This window comes from Schistocerca gregaria, chromosome X (assembly GCF_023897955.1).
Source record: "Schistocerca gregaria isolate iqSchGreg1 chromosome X, iqSchGreg1.2, whole genome shotgun sequence".
Taxonomy (NCBI): Eukaryota; Metazoa; Arthropoda; class Insecta; order Orthoptera; family Acrididae; genus Schistocerca; species Schistocerca gregaria.
Genome location: NC_064931.1, coordinates 54,568,710 through 54,591,109, shown reverse-complemented (window position 1 = coordinate 54,591,109; position 22,400 = coordinate 54,568,710). Strand labels below are relative to the sequence as shown.

General features: G+C 44.6%; 1 protein-coding gene across 1 annotated transcript in view; it reads left to right on the top strand.

The window, feature by feature from the left end:
- The window catches only part of LOC126298882 (histidine ammonia-lyase-like), a 236,156-nt gene that overhangs the window by 34,445 nt on the left and 179,311 nt on the right, over nt 1-22,400 (top strand). Inside the window, 2 exon segments of the mRNA XM_049990415.1 lie at nt 21,981-22,157; nt 22,238-22,304. Coding sequence (XP_049846372.1) covers nt 21,981-22,157; nt 22,238-22,304 — 244 coding nt within the window.

Sequence of the window (22,400 nt, the reverse complement as noted above, 5' to 3'; positions counted from 1 at the left end):
GTGTCCAATTTGTTATTAAAGAACTATTCAACTATCAAGACGAAAGTTATTATATTAAATGTCGTTATTAATGACTGACCATTTTTTTTCTAAAATAGAGTGTTCTGAAATTTCAGTACTTACATAGCGTCTTCCCATCTTAACTTACTACCCATATCCCATAATGTGTATAATAACTCTAACATTTGTTTACGGTCTGCACAATTAAGCGGGGTGATGTTTACTCGGCACCCAGCGAGTTTACGTTGAAGAATTGAGAACTGCTGGGGTACAAGGCTACGTACGTCGAAGGTATTTGAGTAACATATTAATGAGTAAACTATGCACAGAGTAGATGCATCTCTTCCAGTCACTTGCGAAACAACTGAACTCCATTTTCACGACTGCACCCTGCTGCCAAACTGAACATTTTAATTTCAAATGAATTTAAACTAAATTATAAATGATGAACTATATTCTCAAAAGAAACATTACCCAAAATATCTGAGTTTATTTCCTTAACACCTTACTGCAGGTTCTACTGTTGTCTTTTACGCGCCATTTCCTACTCAAATACATAATGTTTACTTGTTTTAGCTTCTGTACGACGTAACGAATAGTGTTTAACGGCTAATTCACAAATGAGTGATCTCTCTAAATACTGGCGGATCCGTACAATTTTTCTTATTTGTACGTCCTAGCTGCGTATAAGGTCGCTTTAACGCTCCCGCCTCTATGCTGCCACTTGGCACCTCGCTGAAGTCCTGGAGCATTTACCCTACAGTTGTTCAAATAGCTAGGTGAATGCACTACTTGCAATGATGCACTGCGAGGACGACATCTTAATAAGGAGAAAGAAGAGGAAGTATGAGTGTACCCATTGAATCCAGAACTTCCACAATGCGGATACCTTCATGAGTTACAACAACAGGCCAACAATCACGCAAAGCACTTTTTAAATTTCGAATTTCGCAAAAAAATTTAACTTTATTTCAAATATTATTAACCATAAATAGTTAAACATATGAGACTGCACCCCAACATTATTAATGCAAGACGGCCGGTGTGGCTCAGCGGTTCTAGGCGCTTCAGTCTGCAATCGCGTGACCCCTATAGTCGCAGGTCCGAATCCTGCCTCAGGCATGGATGTGTGTGATGTCCTTTGGTTAGTTGGGTTTAAGTAGTTCTAAGATCTAGGGGAGTGGTGACTGCAAATGTTAAGTCCCATAGTGCTCAGAGCCATTTTAACCTATTAATGCAATTATTGTAGAAGAGACTTTAGTAGGGCTACTAACTCAGAGGTAATATTTCATCTGTTTTTATTCACATCTACTTCATGAATTACATTTGTCACACATAGCTTTTAGCTTATCGCCGATGTTATTCAATCTGTTTATTTAGCAAGCAGTAAAGGAAAGGAAAGAAAAATTTGGAGTAGGGAGAAGAAATAAAAACTTTGAAATCGGTCAATGACATTGTAATTCTGTCAGAGGCAGCAAAGAACGTGGAAGAGCAGCTGTATAAAATGGACAATGTCTTGAATGAAGGATGTAAGATGAACATCAACAAAAGCAAACGAGAATAATGGAATGTAGTCGAATTAAACCAGGTGATGCTGAGGCAGTTAGATTAGGAAATGTGAAACTTAAAGTAGTAGATGAGTTTTGATATTTGCGAAGCAAAATAACTGATGATGGTCGAAACAGGGAGGATATAAAAGTATTGGAACAACATTCGTACTAGTCTGAAGTATGGTTATCCAAGACGACGGCGACGACGTCATCCAAAATGGCGGCGATGACACCATCCAATATGGCGGACGTGACGTCAATCAAGAGGACGAATTTTGGCGGGAAGTATGAATTTTGGCGGGAAAGTTCAAATTCCAGCACGATAATACACCACACCACTCTACTAAGCAAAGAAAATGGCGGGAAAAAAGTACTTTTCTTTATTATTTAACCAATTTCAAGCAGATGTGTTCGCCACTAGGTCTGGACACCATCTGGCTTAGTTCATATCGGTGCCACCAGAGGGCGCTCTCCTGAGGTCAGATCGTGACGCAGGCAACGTTATTCAAGATAGCGGCGCCTACTGTGTTCACCATGAGCTCCAGAGCCCAACTGATTTAGTTCATATTGTACCCACCAAAGGGCGCTACCGTGATGACACAAGATCGTCTGCTCTCTCTCTCACACACACATTATAACCGGACAAGCGCCACATCAGCGGCCCGCCGAGGAAGCGACCGCTGACATCACAGCGTCCAGCCTAGACCTTTATACCCATACCAGACATAGCCTTCTGTAAATATGCTATCGAATTTAACTCAACACATGCGACACCCACATTGCACATCTAACCTAACAATTTCCTAAGTACTTAATTCCATTTCAATTTTAATCATATTCAATAAGTGAATTTACAGTTTCAGTATTCAATGATCAAATGAGAAAATGGTTCAAATGGCTCTGAGCACCATGGGACTCAACTTCTGAGGTCATTAGTCCCCTAGAACTTAGAACTAGTTAAACCTAACTAATCTAAGGACATCACACACATCCATGCCAGAGGCAGGATTCGAACCTGCGACCGTAGCGGTCTCGCGGTTCCAGACTGCACCGCCTAGAACCTCACGGCCACTTAGGCTGGCTCAAATGAGAACTTCCCCATTTTCCCACTATGAGCACCCGTGACGGCGAAGTCATTTCTTCGCCGTAGAGATACATATCGAGCCCAGCATATCCATCATAGAAATGAATGCTAGTTCTCCTCCAGCAGCACGAGTATTTAACGCCTTTCAGTATCCCACGGAAAGTTGAGGTTTTACTGTCGCACGCTGGATACATGTTCCGAGACATTATCGGAGATCATCTAAATGCAAAGAGGGCTGTGAGCCATTCCTTACGTATTTATAAGGAAATATTATTTGAATTCTTAACCCACCTGTCTCTCTGGTGGCTCTGAAGGCTAAGATTACAGATTTTATTACGTTAATCAAATATTTGTAACTTTCAATTATAGAGATTAAATCGTAAAAAATTTCATTTGTTGACGAAAGCTAAAAGATAAAATATAGAGGGTGGTCAGAGATTGTTCGAAAAACTTGTAAGAATGTTGCAGGGTAGGTGGTGCTGAGAAAGAATCATTAAGAAAAAAATTCGAAACGTTGCCCCGTTTCCGAGTTAATTAGCATTGAAATCACACCGTTGTGCGAGCAGAGTCAAGTGACCCGCCAGAGACGGTGTCGCCAAACGCTTTCTTCGGTTGGTTTCCTAAAACCGAACAAGAGAGCGATACAAAAATTGGACATGGGATGGTAGTAAGGACCGAACCGAGTTAAAGGCTGAGCAGTCTCGCGCGCTATCATCTACGCTACGAGAACAACTGACCACTAATTGTATATGGTGGGCGCTTGAATCTGCGCGCTCAACGGCCTTGCTGGCTAACTTTAATGCTAATTAACTCGGAAACGGCGCAACATATCGACCTTTTTTCTGAGCAGTTATTTCTCAGCACAACCTACACTGCAGTACTCTTACAAGCTTTTCAGACTGTTTCTGATCACCCTGTAAGAAATAATTGTGCACATTATGCGTCATAATAATACACTGAAGCGCCAGAGAAAGTGGTATAGGCATGCATATTCAAATACAGAGATATGTAAACGAGCAGAATACGGAGCTACAGTCGGCATCACCTGTATAAGGCAAGTACTGGCGCAGTTGATAGATCAGTTACTGCTGCTACAATGGCAGGTTATGCAGGTTATCAAGATTCAAGTGAGTTAGAGCGTGGTGTTATAGTCGGCGCAAGAGCGATGGGACACAGCATCTTCGAGGTCGCGATGAAGTCCTCACTTCACTTTTGCCGTACGACCATTTCATGAGTGTACCGTGACTATCCGGTAAAACATCAAATCTCCGACATCGCTGCGACCGGAAAAAGATCCTGCCAGAACGGGACCAATGACAAATGAAGAGAATCGTTCAACGTGACAGAAGGGCAACCCTTCCGCAAATTGCTGCAGATTTTAATGCTGGCTTATCAACAAGTGTCAGCGTCCGAATCATTCAACGAGACATCGTCGATATGGTGTTTCGGAGCCGAACACCCACTGGTGAACCCTTAATGACTGCACGACACAAAGCTTTACGCCTCGCCGGACCCGTCAACTCCGACACTGGACTGTTGATGACTGGAAACAAGTTGCCTGGTCGGACGAGTCTCGTTTGAAATTGTATCGAGTATGGAGACAACCTCATGAACCCACAGACCCTGCATGTCAGTACGGGGCTTTTCAGGCTGTTGGAGATTCTATAATGGTGTGGGTCGTGTGTAGTTGGAGTGATATGGGAGCCCTGATACGTTCAATACGATTCTGACAGATGATGCGCACGTAAACATCCTGCCTGATCACCTGCATCCATTCACGTCCATTGTGCATTCCGATGGACTTGGTCAATTCCAGCAGGACAATGTGACACCCCACACGTACTGAATTGCTACAGAGTGCCTCCAGGAACACTTTTCTGAGTTTAAACACTTACGCTGTTCACCAAACTCGCCAGATATGAAAATTACTGAGCATATCTGGGATGCCTTGCAACGTGCTGTTCAGAAGAGATCTCCACCCTTCACGCTCTTCGGATTTATGGTCAGCCCTGCAGGATGCATGCTGTTAGTTCTCTCCAGCACTACTTCAGACATTAGTCGAGTCGATGTCACGGCACTTCTGCGTGCTCGCGGGGCCCCACAAGATATTAGGCAGATGTTCCACTTCCTTTGACCCTTCAGTGTATGAAATGTATTTGCGAGCAGAATGTGTACTGCTTTAGTGTGATTTCGGCGTATATCAAGCTAAACTCGGATCCGTGATTTACTGATCTGCCATTTACTGCTACCAGACAAATTATTAAATTAGACCAAACGGTTCATCCGTATATCTACATTTACATCTCCATATACTCAGCAAGGCACCTTACTGTGCGAAGTCGTGAATACTTCTTGTACGACTGTTATTTCCGCGCTGTCCTTTTCAGTTCGGGAATGATGCGCGAGAAGTTAACTTGCTACGTTTACATGACGTACAACTTCCGGAGACGAAAGCTGAAATTCGGAAACCGTTTGCCTCTGTTGTGTTCACATCTTACGGCCTGAAGCGGTTTCGCTAGACCAGTCAAATAACGGTTTTCCGATCGTCAATTGGATTACACAAATCTCTTCTAGAAATCAGCTGTTCTGGCATCTGATTTAGTCAGCACAATGGCTTTTTCTCTTTGTAATTAAATATTGGAAGTAGACAACTTCATGTCTAGTGTAATATTTCTGCTTCTCCTTCACTGCAGAAAAAGTCACACCGTCCAGATTAGCCGAAATTCTTTAAAAAGAAGACGTCACCTTTCAGCCCTAACGCTTTTCAAAAACGGTTGTGTGTTTACATGGGAGCTAAAACCGATTGTGGAAAAAGAAATCCGGCCGCTAGCACCGCATTTCCAAAATCGATATTGGGGTGTTTACATGATCAACCAGAAGCGGTTCGGGAAATCAGTATTACGAAATTTGGTTTTGGGAGCTCTTTGTAAGTGTAGCAATTAAAGTGTAACCCTTCTTTGACTTTACCGTCTTGGTCATTTCACGAAATGTATGTGGGAGAACATAATTTGTTATCTGAACGTTTTTGGGACGTAAAATCGCTGCATTTTAATAGTAAACTTGTTCGTCTTGCATAACGTCTTTCATGGAATGTCTTCACTGGAATTCGATGAGCATCTCCATGACCTCTCGCTCTCACGACCAACGCAACCCGTGCTGAAACATACCGCTCTTTTTTGAGTCTTCTCTTATATACTCTGTTAATTCTACTTGGTGAGAGTCCCACACTAATAACCAAGAACCTGTCGAATTTGTAAGCTATCTTCCTCGTGAGAGAATTAAACTTCCTTTGAATTCTTCTAACTAATCTCAGGGTCGTTTTCTGTGGTCGTTTCGTTTTTACTGTCTCCGGACTCACACTCATAGGCATTTTACGTTTGATTCTTTTTCAGTCGATTGATAACGGAGCATACAATCAAAAAAAATTGGGGTTTTCCGCCTATTTGTGGGCAATGCGGCACATTAATTTATGAGGGCGCGCTGAAAAGTAATGCCTCCGCAATTTTATGTGAAAACTCTTAAAGCTTTTATATAAAACAAACGTTATTAACATTATATGTCTTTGTTTCCAGCATAGTCACTCTGGCGACGAATACATTTCTCCCAATGATAAACTAGTTTGTTGATACCGTCACTGTAGAATGTTTGACTTTGTTGACGGAGCTCCAACCTCATCTCTACTTTTACTGCTTCATCACTATCAAAGGGAAGTCCTCGAAGTTGTTCTTTAAGTTTTGGGTACATACGATTGGATGGGGCCTAGTCGGGACTGTATGGAGGATGATCCGTGACAGGGAACCCCAGGCTTCGTATTGTTGCAGCGCTCGTGTCTGATCTGGCATTGACATCCTAAAGGAGAGGGTGCTTTATATGTGAATGAATTCTTCGAATTCGTGCTTTCACTTTTCTGAGGGTCCCACAGTACCTTGCAAAGTTTATCATGGTGAATTTAAGCACCAACTCCAAATGCACCACACCTTGAACATCCCGGTACACTGTGAGCATGACTTTGCCTGTTGATTCCATGGTCTTGAACTTTCTCTGCACCGGTAATCGTTTGTGGCGGAACTCGATTGCTGCTCTTCTGGTCAAAATGACGAATCCAGCTTAAATCTCCTATCACAATGTTATTAAGGAACCCATCACCTTCACACTAAAAACGCAAAAGAACTTGTTGACAGATGTCCAATTTCCTCTGTTTCACCTCAGGAGTGAGCATTCGAGGCACCTACCATGCACATAGTTTCCTGTACCGCAGTTCTGCTGTGGTGGCCTGTAGATGCTCTCGTGATATGCCACACTTACTTGAGAGTTGTGTCTGTGTTATCAGATGATTTTCACTTATGAATTAGTCAACCTGATTGCGATGAAACTCGTCGGTTGCCGTATACAGTCGGCCATTCCGAGCTCTGTTGAGGTTAGCACCACCGTTTCCTTCATTATGAGCACGAACAACCTATTGTCGAACATTACTGACGTCGATACAATCATCATCGTACACACCTGTCCTTCTGTTATGGATTTCAATTGAAGACACGTTTTCAACGGTTACAAACTCGATTACAACACGTTGTTTCTCGAGCACTGACGTAGTTACACTACACAGTGCCATGTTACATACTGCAATTCGGAGCTCTCTAGCGTGAGAGGGTCATAACTCGAGTCAGCGAAGCGGGAAAGTCAGCCGAGTAATGTACATGACACGTAATACCTCAAGTAATGTTGAGAACACGATAAAAAATTCGGAGCTGTTACTTTTCAGTCATTTCTCTTATTTGTATATTATTCGCTAACTTGTCTAAATACTCAAAAGGGTTTAAGGACCAGTTGTGCACTAAATGTAAGGGCTTTAAATTCACGGTGCAAGAACGACCTCTAGGATATCTTAATGAGTCAAGCCATCAAATTAGATCTACATTGACCACATCGACAACGACAAATAAAACCACCACTGTGCTCGTAAGCAGACGGTGTTCAGGTTTTTGGAGTACAGATCGACCACAACTTGAATTGGAAAACGCACTGCCTAAATTTAATAAAGCGCATTAGCTTAGTTTTAAAATAGTGTATGATATTAGGATGAAGAAATCAGTTTATTGTACAATATTGTCGTCAATCACTAAGAAGTTACAGAATCGATTCATTTATTTATTGGTTCAAATGGCTCTAAGCACCATGGGACTTAACATCTGAGGTCATCAGTCCCCTAGACTTAGAACTACTTTAACCTAACTAACCTATGGACATCACACACATCCTTGGCGAGGCAGGATTCGAACCTGCGACCGTAGCAGCAGCGCGGTTCCAAACTGCAGCGCCTAGAACCGCTCGACCACATCGGCCGGCTATTTATTTATTGAGCGGGAAGAATTCGATATTCGGAGAAAAAATGTTTCCAATAGAAAAACGCCTTACCATAAAAAGTTCAAGAGTTTGCATTAATACATGAGAATTAAATTTGATAGGTACAGACGTTTTCAAAATTTGCCAGAGTATATTTAATGTCTTGCTGATAATACACTGGAAGTACAAGGGAATTGAGGGATTTTCTGTTGGCCAATTCCTTCTACTCCTCTGAACTGTAGTTTCACAGGAACTGTTAAGTTTGAAAAACTAGATTATAACATAATTCGTGTTAGTAATGTAATATTATACACTCCTGGAAATTGAAATAAGAACACCGTGAATTCATTGTCCCAGGAAAGGGAAACTTTATTGACACATTCCTGGGGTCAGATACATCACATGATCACACTGACAGAACCACAGGCACATAGACACAGGCAACAGAGCATGCACAATGTCGGCACTAGTACAGTTCAAATGGTTCAAATGGCTCTGAGCACTATGGGACTCAACTGCTGTGGTCATTAGTCCCCTAGAACTTAGAACTACTTAAACCTAACTAACCTAAGGACATCACACACATCCATGCCCGAGGCAGGATTCGAACCTGCGACCGTAGCAGTCACACGGTTCCGGACTGCGCGCCTAGAACCGCGAGACCACCGCGGCCGGCCACTAGTACAGTGTATATCCACCTTTCGCAGCAGTGCAGGCTGCTATTCTCCCATGGAGACGATCGCAGAGATGCTGGATGTAGTCCTGTGGAACGGCTTGCCATGCCATTTCCACCTGGCGCCTCAGTTGGACCAACGTTCGTGCTGGACGTGCAGACCGCGTGAGACGACGCTTCATCCAGTCCCAAACATGCTCAATGGGGAACAGATCCGGAGATCTTGCTGGACAGGGTAGTTGACTTACACCTTCTAGAGCACGTTGGGTGGCACGGGATACATGCGGACGTGCATTGTCCTGTTGGAACAGCAAGTTCCCTTGCCGGTCTAGGAATGGTAGAACGATGGGTTCGATGACGGTTTGGATGTACCGTGCACTATTCAATGTCCCCTCGACGATCACCAGAGGTGTACGGCCAGTGTAGGAGATCGCTCCCCACACCATGATGCCGGGTGTTGGCCCTGTGTGCCTCGGTCGTATGCAGTCCTGATTGTGGCGCTCACCTGCACGGCGCCAAACACGCATACGACCATCATTGGCACCAAGGCAGAAGCGACTGTCATCGCTGAAGACGACACGTCTCCATTCGTCCCTCCATTCACGCCTGTCGCGACACCACTGGAGGCGGGCTACACGATGTTGGGGCGTGAGCGGAAGACGGCCTAACGGTGTGCGGGACCGTAGCCCAGCTTCATGGAGACGGTTGCGAATGGTCCTCGCCGATACCCCAGAAGCAACAGTGTCCCTAATTTGCTGGGAAGTGGCGGTGCGGTCTCCTACGGCACTGCGTAGGATCCTACGGTCTTGGCGTGCATCCGTGCGTCGCTGCGGTCCGGTCCCAGGTCGACGGGCACGTGCACCTCCCGCCGACCACTGGCGACAACATCGATGTACTGTGGAGACCTCACGCCCCACGTGTTGAGCAATTCGGCGGTACGTCCAACCGGCCTCCCGCATGCCCACTATACGCCCTCGCTCAAAGTCCGTCAACTGCACATACGGTTCACGTCCACGCTGTCGCGGCATGCTACCAGTGTTAAAGACTGCGATGGAGCTCCGTATGCCACGGCAAACTGGCTGACACTGACGGCGGCGGTGCACAAATGCTGCGCAGCTAGCGCCATTCGACGGCCAACACCGCGGTTCCTGGTGTGTCCGCTGTGCTGTGCGTGTGATCATTGCTTGTACAGCCCTCTCATTGTCCGGAGCAAGTATGGTGGGTCTGACACACCGGTGTCAATGTGTTATTTTTTCCATTTCCAGGAGTGTATTTCATAAATATAAGACCTTCTGTAGTGTTGTACCTGGAGGAAGTCTTTCTCCATTACAGAAACATCTCTCCCTACTGAACGACGATTCATTTTGTGGCTTTCATGGCGACGGTAGAAAAGGAGGAAGTGAGCTTCTGAAATTATGCGCGCGTTTTTCAATTTTTACGTCTGAATGACAGTATTTTCTGCTTTACTCTTTATTTGCATTCCATTATGAAGCCACAGGGATTAGAATTCAGGCACGTACTGAAGGAATCGATGTACAGTACATCCGCAAGGATTTCACAAAGGCGGCCGTGCGGTTCTAGGCGCTGCAGTCCGGAACCGCGGGACTGCTAAGGTCGCAGGTTCGAATCCTGCCTCGGCCATGGATGTGTGTGATGTCCTTAGGTTAGTTAGGTTTAAGTAGTTCTAAGTTCTAGGGGACTGATGACCTAAGATGTTAAGTCCCATAGTGCTCAGAGCCATTTCAACCATTTTTGATTTCACGAAAACACGATTCATTTCATACATCCATTAACGGGTATAGCTGAACCTCAACTGACACGTCCAACCAAAATGCCTATGTGAAACTTAGTTGCACCTGCCAATTGGGGGTCTAACACACCCGCCCACCTAGCTGTAACATTTGTTGTGTGCAAAACCGTGGCTACAGTCATCGTTAATACTAAATATTGTGTCCATTCTAATCAATATTAATCGAAGCTTGAGTAGCACCCATAACTTCGTGGTTGAGTCAGTTCAAAAATTGGAAGAAGGCAAGAGCACACCATCTACAGCATGACCGAGGCTAGTAAAGCACTGTGGTGTTCAAACCAACCTTGAGGTTGATTTCATCTTTACCTTTTTTAAGGGTCTGGATGATGAATATTAAAGGTCGCTACCTGAATGTCAAGTCCAACTGCGGTTTACACATTTTGATTTAAGGAAACGTACTTTTAAAAAATCGTCACAGAAAAGAGAATGCTGTACGCACAATTTCCAAAGGTTGGACAAAGGTACGGAAACGCATGCTCGAACGTAAATGCAGATGCTTGCCAAATGTGCAGGTGGCGTCGCTGTATTTGACCGTAAGCGGCACCTGTGCAATGCCCTGCCAGACACTCACCTTTCGCCAGGTAATTTAACCAGCTATCCCGCAGGTAAAGAAGGCCCTTCTTCGTATTCGTCGTATTCGCTTCGCACCCCAGGCCATCGCTTCCTGTTGTCGGCGGGTGACATTCAAGTTGGTATCCTTGTTGTTGTCCGGGGCTGAGTTCAAAGCGGGATTGAAGACTGATGAGTTCCACTTCGAACTGAGCCCCACTAACCAGCAAGACGTGTTTGGAGACGCCCCAGACAGCAGTGGCAGGACAGACGTCTGTTTGTACAAATAGACAGGAACAAGTCTTCACCGAAAACTGTCTCAGCTTGCATCCTACAGGGAGCAGTGATATCACCGTGTATTTTTCATTTACGAATTAACGACTTTCCCACCATTCGACAAGTCACTGTCAGTCTGTACGCCGGTACACGGCCTTCCTAGCCTCTGGGAGGAACATCAAACAACTTGTCAACAGGACGCAGCTATAACTCGAGTCACCGAACAGTGGGTGAAGAGCAATAAAATCACCCTAGACCCTACGATAACTGCAGGAATACTGTTTACGAATAAACGGCCGGAACTGAGGGTGCGACTTGCCAACAATGGACAACTAATACCCTGGACCACGATTACGAAATACGTGGGAATGGTACTGGATAAAGTGATGACTTTTACCCCACACATACAAGATGGAAAATTGAATAGTATGAATATGATCCGGTCACTCACGCCGTTATTCACGAGCAGGAATCTAAACCCATCAACGAAATTACAACTTCATAGACCAACGGTACAACCCTCCCTGCTGTACGGCTCAACGTCTTGGGGAACAACATGTGACTCTAATATTTGCAGTTTGCAACCACTACAAAACAGGTGCTTGAAGTAGAGCCTAGGCGCCCCAAGGTGGGCCAGAACGAGAGAAATACACGAGCCAACTCGAGAATGTAGGCCAGGCCCTACCACGACAATGGCACAAATACTAGGTGCCTCGAGCCACTATTGCGTCCCCACAGGGCCATCAAATATGATGCAATGTTTAGTTATTAAGTATCCTACACGTAAATAGTTTCTCACTCGTCACTCGTACGACTACGTAACCAACATCCTCAAAGGACTAAAGGACCCATAGAGCGCCCAAGTACCTTTGCAAGCGAATAAACAATAATATGAAACTATTTTCCTTATTTTGCCATCCCAGAAGAAAAAATCGCCAAATGTGATCACTCTTTGGACACAAAACGCAAAAAAAGAAAGAAAGACAGCAATGGGATACCAACCTGATGATCGCCCTCCATACAGCCCGACAGCCGAGAGTAAAATCCGGTATCACTCTTGGCTGTCTAGCCGTACTGCGGGCGTGCCTTATCTTTTCATAGCAAGATCCCTTTGGTAGTCATCCACGGCACTCTTACAGCACAGCAGTAAGTCCGCGACATTCTATGCCTCGTTTTGTTGCCTTCGTGACAAGCCATCCTGGGCTTACATTTCAGCAAGATAATGCCCAGCCGTATAGGGCGAGAGTATTACTGCTTGTCTTCGTGCTTACCAAATCCTACCTTGGCCAGCATCCAACAAACCTATCAATTAAGGGCTTGCCGAATAAATGCTTGCATAAGGACTAGAGGTGGACAAACGCGTCAATGATTTGCTCAATTTAAGAAGCCCTCTCTCTTGAATAAATCATCCAATTTTTCTGAAATTGTAGTCATTTGTTTGCCTGTATATGTACATCACGTTTACCGATTTCCGTCCCATTCGGATAATTCCTTCACGGTGCGTCGTTTTTTACTTTTTTTTTTGCCTTAGGGAGTACTTTATAATGTTAATTAAATAATCTGCGAGAGGACTCAGTGGTCTCCATAGCTTCTTAATACATTACTTTTTAACATATATTAATCGACATTCTGAATACAGTCAATGGGTCGCAAGCAGGACCTAAAGTTGCCAAACTCTTCATATTTTTTTTTTGCGAATCTGTCTCCTGTTGTCCAGCTTCAATTATTTCTTCTTCCTCTTCTTTCCTTCAAGTTTGATCTCCAAATTCATGAACACGCAGTTTGTGAGCTTCACTTCCTTCTTCAAGCACTCCACCAAGTAGGTGACGTAGGATGAGGGTGTCCAATAATGTTATTTATGTTGTTATTATTTTGTTGTGCCACCCTTCTACGGTGTTCACTGTTCCATGCCACTTTCCGTGGCACATTGCTTTGGGGATATCCTCATTCTGTAGGCAGTTGTTAACAAAGTAGTCAAAAGATTGAGAGAGCTTTTCGTTATATTAGTAGCAGTGAAAGTGCAGTAGGAAGAAAGTTTGTTTCGTCACTCGGTCCTACAAAGTTTTCATGTTTGGTACAGATTTGTGCAAACTGCTTGCTGCACTTCTTAAATGTCCCATCCATAAAAAATTAGAAAAACGTTTTTGAGCTTTCTTTCCCTTTATTTCCACTAAAAATGATTAACTTCTGCTGCAATTTATCGTCTTCTCGAAGAAAGTTACTGCCATCTCCCGTTTTTAAAAGACCTTCATGAAGATGATTCATTTTTAAAACGTGACTACGCCTATTCAGGTTGTTGTAGTTGTATTTCTAGACCATGCTCTCTTTGACATATTATAGATTCAGGTATATCTTCTGAAGAAGGCTCAATTATTTGGTCTGAAACCTAGGTAAAGGTTGGTTTCATTACCGCAATGGAGGCTGGTAGTTTCTTATATATTAGATGATCACGATTGCTGACTGGGTTGCAATGATGAAAGTACAAATTCATAAGTGTTTATGAGCTATTGTTTGTTCACACTTGACTCCAGTGACGACGCAAGGTCCTCTTCAAAGATTTTGAGTTAGGCATCACGTCACAAAGGCATAATCGTTATCATGAAGATTTCCCATTTCATCCACCTATTTCTGTGATAACTGCGTAGTTTCTTCTCATGTCTCTTCTTCGCGCTCTCCACTTGGCTCTTCACTGCCAGAACTGAATCATCAGGTGGTCCACAGAGATGTTCTGCTATGTTAAACACTTCTCCGTTCTTCGAATGCATCCTTCCATTGCAATGATACGACTTTTGGCGTAAGGTCACCCACGTAAAAACAGATTCTTTAGGTTCCTTCACTTTACGATCGTATAAGTACTGTGATGCCCTTGGCCGTTGTAATAACTTCTATACTGATGGTCACCCTAGGAACTTCGGAAGTAAAGTGATCGTAAGGACTTGTGCTTCGACGAGCGTGGCGCTATTTTCCCTTCGGAGCAGGTAAGTTTCTGTACACCTTCCAGGGGAATCCCAGAGGCCGTGTTCCAGGGTAGGAGGAGGAGACAAGGGCACTCAACCCTTCGAATCAGGTAAAACCGAAAGTGTCTGCGTTCGCAAGTGATTGGACGCCGTGGTCAGAACAGTGTTCTGTGTAGTTGTGAGAGCTAAGTGAATTAGAAGGTGGGATTGTTGGTGCTAGTATGTTGGGTGCCTGTGTAACCGAAGTAGCCGAAGTGTTTGGTGTTTCAAGAGGCACATATCGAAAATTTAGGTGCAGGGAAACAGGATAAACATCATCCGCTAAGTCACAACGCAGGTGAAAGTGTGTGCTGAGTGGTTGTCACAGATGGTCATTCGAGAGGATTATGACGAAAAATAAAAAGAACGAAAGCTTCAAAAATCACTGCAGAACTGAATGTCGCACTCGCGAACCCAGTCAGCAAGAAAAAAAAAAAAAAAAAAAAAAAAACACTAAGGGAGTCCATAAAGTGCGAATTTCAGGGCGAGCTGGAATTCCACAACCACTCAGCAGTGATGAAAATGCCCGTAACATGAAAACGTGGTGCCGAAGCCATAAAACCTGGATCGTGGAGCACTGTAAGAAAGTTATTGTTACACACTATTTCCAATTTCTGGCTGAATTTACGTTCCAAGAGTGAAACATGGTCGGGATTCGGTGATGATTTGGCAGCCATAAGGAGGTATTCCATGGGCCCCACGGGTAATCTGCTAGTTCGCTTTTCTGTCGAGGATTATGTGACTATTTTGCCTGATCAGGTATTTCCCACTGTAAAACATTTATTCCGCAACGGTGACGATATGTTCCAAGACGACAGGGTCCCTGATAACACAGCTCGCATTGTCCAGGACCAGTTTTGTGAGCACGAGGATGAATTATCGCATTTCCCTTGGCCACCATCGTCACTATATCTCAATACTATTGAGCCTTTTGAGGTCTGCTTTGAAGACACGGATGCGTGATCGCTATCTACCTCCATCATCGTTACCTCCGCTTGCGCTATTTTGCGGGAGGAAGGGCACAGGTCTGGCAAGGGACAATCTCAAGTATCTTGCTAAGAAGACCATGCCTCCATACAGTATCGTATGCAGCGGTTAAATCTACAAATTCAACAGCTGTTTTAAGTTTCCGTTCATAACCGTTCTCGATATGTGTTGTTAAAGCCAGTACTTGGTCGCCACAATTACGTTGTGGTCGAAAACCAGCCTGCTAGATGGGGATTCTTTCATTCAAAGTCGTCCCAATACGATTATACAAGAGTCTGAAGCAGGTGCTCAGGAGAGAGATTGGTATAAAATGTTCAGGCTTGTCTGGTGTTTTCCCAGGTTTTAATATTGGCAATACTTTAGATCTTTTGAATATCTTAGGCACTCGGCCTTCTTCAAGGACGTTATTATAGAAGTTCACGAGCCAGTTGTAACATTTTCCCCACTATACTTAATACATTCTGGGTATCACTCATCTGACCCAGCTGCCTTCCTAGTTTTGATGTTCGAGATAGCCGTTTTCAGTTCTTCTACTGTGAAAGGTGCTGCAGGATGTGATCTTTCAGTAGCTTGTCTCCACCGTGTTTTAATTAGTTTGTTAATGTTTCTGGCGGTTTCTTTGTCAAGAGGTGCCCTGAACATATTGGCTACACGGCCTGCAATTGCATTGGGAGTGGTTTTTGCTCTTTCACAGGGATTGTATACACCAGACCCTAGTTTCCTGAGTAGGGCCCACGATTTTCGACTGGACTTTCTAAAGTCTATACCTTCAACGTTTTTTTTTCCACTTTTCTCTTCGGGCGCTGACAAGTGACTCGATAAGTTCCTCTGCCACTTCCTTGTCTCCCGAGTCTTTGAACTCGTTGTAGAGGCGTTCAGTTGTTTCATTCCAGGCAGGTGTATATTCTTTCCTGAAACCGCGTGGTATATAGTTTTCTTAGCTGATGCAATAAGAGCTTTACTAAATCGTCCATAGCTGTTAATGATTGGCTTTATCCACCGTACAGTGGCATCGGCACGTTTAGCGTATTACTCCCAATCAGCCTTTTCAAAATTCCATCTTGGTTTTGGAGCTGATTTTACAGGAGGGACTTGTATTGCAATGCGGACAATGACAGGTCTATGCTGGCTGTGTGGGAAGTTAGTTAGTGCTTTCCTGCTTGATGGGTAAACTTTACCCTTGTGGTCAAAGCACAGATCTGGGTTGAAACCGCGTTGCCATCTATCTGACCAGAAATTGAGTGTCTTTTTAGTATCATATATTAGTTGCAGATCTTCAATATCTGTGGTGTGTCCACATGCTGGTCCTCTCCCCTATAACATGGCAGCTTTCGCGGGTATGCTGAAAGAGTGAGCACGAGACCACCGCCTAAAATTTGCCTGCTGCACGGGAAGGAGAGGTATGGGCGGAACAAGCCAAACTCCTCCTCGCAGGGAGGGAAATACATTCAAATCAGCATTGTATTCAACATGCAGACTTCGATGCTATATCGCTACAGAGCGCTATATTGTTTCCTAGCTAAATTTAGTAACGAAAGAAAGAAAATATCTGAAAGAATGAAGAAATATTGGACAGACAAAAGAGCAACACATCTTTCATATAAGAATAGACTCTAATAATTATATTACCTAAATACCATATTAAGTTATTGTTGAGCCAAATTGTATCCCTGTGTAACAACTTGTTTACAACTTTGTATTTTTCACTAGAGTGTTCCAATGAAGGCCATAAAATAAATAATAGTAATGGACAGAAACAAGCGATACCGACCAAAGGCCATCCGACTTGCCTCGATTCCTCTGCTTCCTGAACAGTGAGAAGCTATAAACTATCTGATCACAGGTTCCCGGCCACCTCTATGTAACGCGGAATTCACCGTTAGATGTCGTGAGAGGCCGAATCAACAGAGTAAAAGGAGGTAGGTGTACTCTCGCATGCAAGTGATCATAAAAATAGAAAATGTGGAAAAAAGAGGAAGAGGTGGGTGGGAATTGGTGACATTCAATCGCTCAGGGCACTGTGGTGGAAAGTTGAAAATTTGTGCCGTACCGGGACTCGAACTCTGATATTAATGCATGTGCCCTCAAACAAACGTCAAGGAACCGTCGCGCTGAGTTATGCCAGTTTTGTCGGACCTGTCCGAGACGAACAGACGCCACCTTTCTATAAGAGTGGGAAGGGTCCTTGACACGTCCGACAGAACAGGCGACCCCTCGCGAAATGCGTTAATTCCGGACTGCATTATCACAATGCCCAGTGCGGCTGGAAGTCGCGAATTAACACCCATCCCCTCCGTTCTTTCCCATATAAATGTGCGCATCAGCAGCGTCATCACGAGTGGTGTCTGTTCTGTCGGACGTCACTCAAAAACACTAAAGCGCCTAAGAAACTGGTATAGACATACGTATTCAAATACAGAGACATGTAAACAGCCAGACTACGGCGTCGCGTCAGCAACGCCTATGTAGGACAGCAAGAGTCTAGCGCAGTTGTTAGATCGGTTACTGCTGCTACAATGGCAGGTTATTAAGATTTAAGTGGGTTTGAACGTGGTGTTACAGTCGGCGCACGAGCGATGAGGCACAGCATCTCCGAGGCACCGATGAAGTGAGTATTTTCTCGTACTACCATTTCACGAGTGTACTGTGAATATCAGGGACCCAATAAAACATCAAATACCCAACATCGCTGCGATCAGAAAAAGATCCTGCCAGAACGGGACCAAAGACAAATGAAGAGAATCGTTCAACGTGACAGAAGTGCAACCCTTCCGCAAATTGCTGCAGATTTCAATGCTGAGATATCAACAAGTGTCAGCGTGCGAACCTTTGAACGAAACATTATCGATATGGGCTTTCAGAGCCGAAGGACCGTTGGTGTACCCTTGATGGCTGCACAACACAAAGCTTTACGCCTCGCCTGGGACCGTCAACACCGACATTGGACTGTTGGTGACTGGAAACAAGTTGCCTGGACGGACTAGTCTCGTTTCAAATGGTATCGAGCGGATGGACGAGCACGAGTACGGAGACAACCTCATGGATCCATGGACCCTGCATGTCAGCAGGGACTCTTCAAGCTGGTGGAGGCCCTGTAATGATGTGGGGCATGTGCAGTTGGAGTGATTGGGCAATTCCAGCAGGACAATGCGACAATGCGAAACCCCACACGTGCTGAATTGCTACAAAGTGGCTCCAGGAACACTCTTCTGAGTTTAAACGCTTTCGCTGGTCACTGAACTCCACAGACATGGACATTATTGAGCATATCTGGGATGCCTTGCAACGTACTGTTCAGAAGAGTTCTCTACCGTCTCGTACTCTTACGGATATGTGGATAGCACTGCAGTATTCACGGTGCCAGATCCCTCCAGCACTACTTAAGACATTAGTCGAGTCGATGCCACGTCGTGTTGCGGCACTTCTGCGTGCTCGCGGCGGCCATACACGATTTAGGCAGGTGTACCACTTTCTTCGGCTTTTCAGTGTGTACACAGATCATAATAGTTCCGAATGGCATCCTGAGACAAATTGTCCCAAGCATGCTGCGCATTTCGTTGCAATGCGGCAGTTTTTTTGTTGTCCCTGTAGAACGGATAAGTTTCCAATTGATTATGTCCCATTCATTTTCAGTTGGTGAGTTGATCTAGCGATCTTGCTGGCCAGTGGAGTTTTTGTGGGCCATGGGGAGCACCTTCGTCGCAGCAGACGTGTATAGATGTGCATTATCATCATGAAAAAGTCCATGCTCTTCCTGTCGAATAACTGGCAGTAGCATGCGGGAAATAGCGTGTCCAATGTGGTGGGTACTGGTTACTTTACCCAGCAAAACTACCAAACGTAACTGCGAGTTGTAACTGATGGCCTGGGATGGAATGGGAGGCTCACTAGGTTTACATCATACATGTGTGCGTCCATCGCTCATCTACGGGTAAAACCTACTCTCATCACTGAAGACAACAGAGCCGATTTCTCTCTCCGGTCAACTCTTTTGTGACACCAGAGCAGTCATGCCTGGCGGTATTGTGGTGTCACTGTTATCCTGGCCAGAGGCACATTTGATCTCTATCCCGAAACACGCAGATGGCTACGAATGGTCCCTGATTACACATCAGGTATAACATGTGCCCGATTTCGTCACTGGATGATGTTTGGTCGGGCACTGCTGCTTGCACAACGCATCGGTGTTGATGTGTGTCTCTACTATGCGGACCTCCAGTAGCTGCTATACAAGTGTGGGAATGTTCCACAGACCACTGCTGAAAGTAGGCGTGCACCACCGATGCACTGCGCCCAACAAGTGCAGCAATACATCGATGCGTCCATCCAGCTTCCCGCAGGACCACAATGAGACACTGCTCAAATGTCTGAAACTGTTCAGTTGGAGTACATACACGTCGTCGGGGCATGGTTGCATCCTAGAATGAATGTTGCTAACACTGTTTACCTCTAAACTCAGCGCAATTACTGCCTGCAAAGTCAAAACAGAGTGTGCACAGATTGGTCTCCTGAGTGCTATCTGATCGCCGATGACTGTGACAAATAAATCGCTAACACTTCAGTACGCACGCCATTAAACACGATCCTTGATTCTGATGCATTTTTTCCGGCAGTGTAGGTGTCCGGATACTTTTGATCAGATAGTGTATACAGCTTTTCCGACCAGGGACTTAATCATCCTCCAACTGACCTCAGCAATGAAACAAGTCCCTCGGCACTCTGTGTCTTCTCGGCACGTTAGATGCGGGCCTACCTGGTCGTTCATTTTATTCATCCTTAGTATTGTAATAGAATGTTGCTGAGATATTCGCTACCGATGAGGAGCTGTACATGTGCTTCCAGGTAGGACTGTTAATATTTTTAAAAACATCGGTAATTCGAGATATCGGTATTGAAAAGAATAACATTATCGGCATTGATATATCAAATAAAGGTACCGATACATCGACGGAAAAATATCGACCAACCGACCTATAGACATATCGGATTCACATTGTAAATACACTGCCGGTTTTATAGCTTTATATTTAAGTATTGATTCATTGTTAGATATTCTGTACATCAACAAGCTATCAGACTGCCAATCTCCCTTAAAGCAAGAATTCAAAGGAAAACGCTTGGCGACAACCCCTTTGCTAACAATGGTAACTGCATGCAAGTAGCACAATAAAAGATGCCCGATGGACCCGTTGTTCAGTTTCGTCACATACCGGATTTGTCCGGAACACTTCATGTCGACTTCTCAGTTTTTTCGTTTCTGCCAACGCCAGCGAACTAGCAGCTGTAGTGTCAAAATTACGAGATGAAGCAAGACGTTGCAGTTTCTGTTGGTAGCTCCAAACGACGATTACGTTAGCATTTCCCCTCAGACGTCTCCGCGTTTTTTTTTTTTTAAAGCAGCTGGAAATCTTGTTGTTCCATTCACACCGCACCCCCCCCCCCTCCCCTCCCCCGCCGCTCCCAGTCCAATCAGACTACTTGTTTAGTGCCACGTATACTTGCTTCACATAATCAAAGAGAAGGACTGGACGTCACGAAAGCTCTAAAAATAATAAGGTTCCTTCACACAGTGAAAGTAAAATTATGTTCTACTACAATTTCAAAAGAACAACTTCAAATATTTACCGAAATTTTTGAAAAATATACAGTATAAAATAAAAAATCGGCACTAGATATTGCCGTTTTGATATCGATATATATAGGGAAGAAATATTACCGATACACAACGACAAAAAAAAAATCGCTCAGTGGAACGTCGCAGCGCGATTCCTCACATACTGGCAACACAAAAGTTTCTCTCACAAAATTTCGTCCTGCGCATATTTCGGGCAATAAATGGACGTTAAAGATAGGCAGTCCGGCGGCACTGTAATCACAAGTTTGGTAACTACCTCTGTCAGAAGAAAAACAGTGCTGTGCAGTTTGTGCACTGGATAGTGTTTTTGGTTGGCACGCAGGAGGTCGAGGGTTCGATACTAAGTCGAGGCGTGTTTGTCTTTGTTTGCTAAAAGTAGTCTGCGTGGTACGCTATCTAGCGTCCTAATCGTCATACAGCGATTACAGTGGGCCTTCTACAAAACATTTGGAGTTACCTATTACGAACACAGAAATGGAAGTACAATCGTTATTATTGGTCGGCTTTTAAAGAAGTCTTCAGCACGTCGTGGACGCAAACTGTTTCGCGCCACTGCTTCTACTAGATTCCAACCCTGTTTTCTATGTACCCTCCCCCCAGTGGTCCCATCGAAATTATTTGCTAAGTAAGTCGCTAGGCCTACTGGTGAGGAAGGCCCTAACGGATTGTAGTGGACCCGAACGTGACAAGAATAATTGTCGGTATTAATCGATGGGACCATTGCGGAAGGATTACACACAAAACAAGTTTGGAATCTAGTAGACGCAGTTGTGTGAAACAATTCGCGTCCACCACATGCAAAAGATTTATTTAAAAGATGACCAACGAAAACGATTGTATTTCCATTTCCGTGTTCGTAATACGTAACTGTAGATGTTTTGTAGAAGACCCACAGTAATCGCTACACCGTACCTCGCAGACTACCTTTAGCAGAAAAAAATTCCACATCCCACAATCGAACCGTCGTCCTCCTACACGTTAACTGAAAGCGCTATCCACTGCACCAATTGCGTAGCACTACTGCTATCGATGAAGGATATTTTATCAGAGACCTAGTTGCAGGCGAACGTGTTGCAGGCTCGCAGAACGTGCAGTGGCTCGGCTCGGAGGCGCTGGTGCGCTACCGCAAGCTGAACAAGGGCAGCAGCGATGACAACGACGTGGAGGAGGTGCGCAAGATGCGCGGCGGCGTGCTGCTGCACATGGACGACGCCATCGCAGACGTGCTCGACGACAACGACTTCGTCATCGTCGGTACGTCAGCCGGCGCCTCGCTCCCACCCGCACGCGCCCGCTTTACCGCCAATGTCCACACACGACTTGTTCTCTTTCAGTGATGAGGTCGGACCTGCGGAGCGCATCCATCATTCCAGACAACCTCAAGCACATACTGGAGCCTGTGTATCCTTCAAATTCTCACTATATTATATCGTCGTAAATGATATCCGACATCTCTCGCCAATGTATGTTTTTACCTTGTCTGTTTAATTTTTTCGT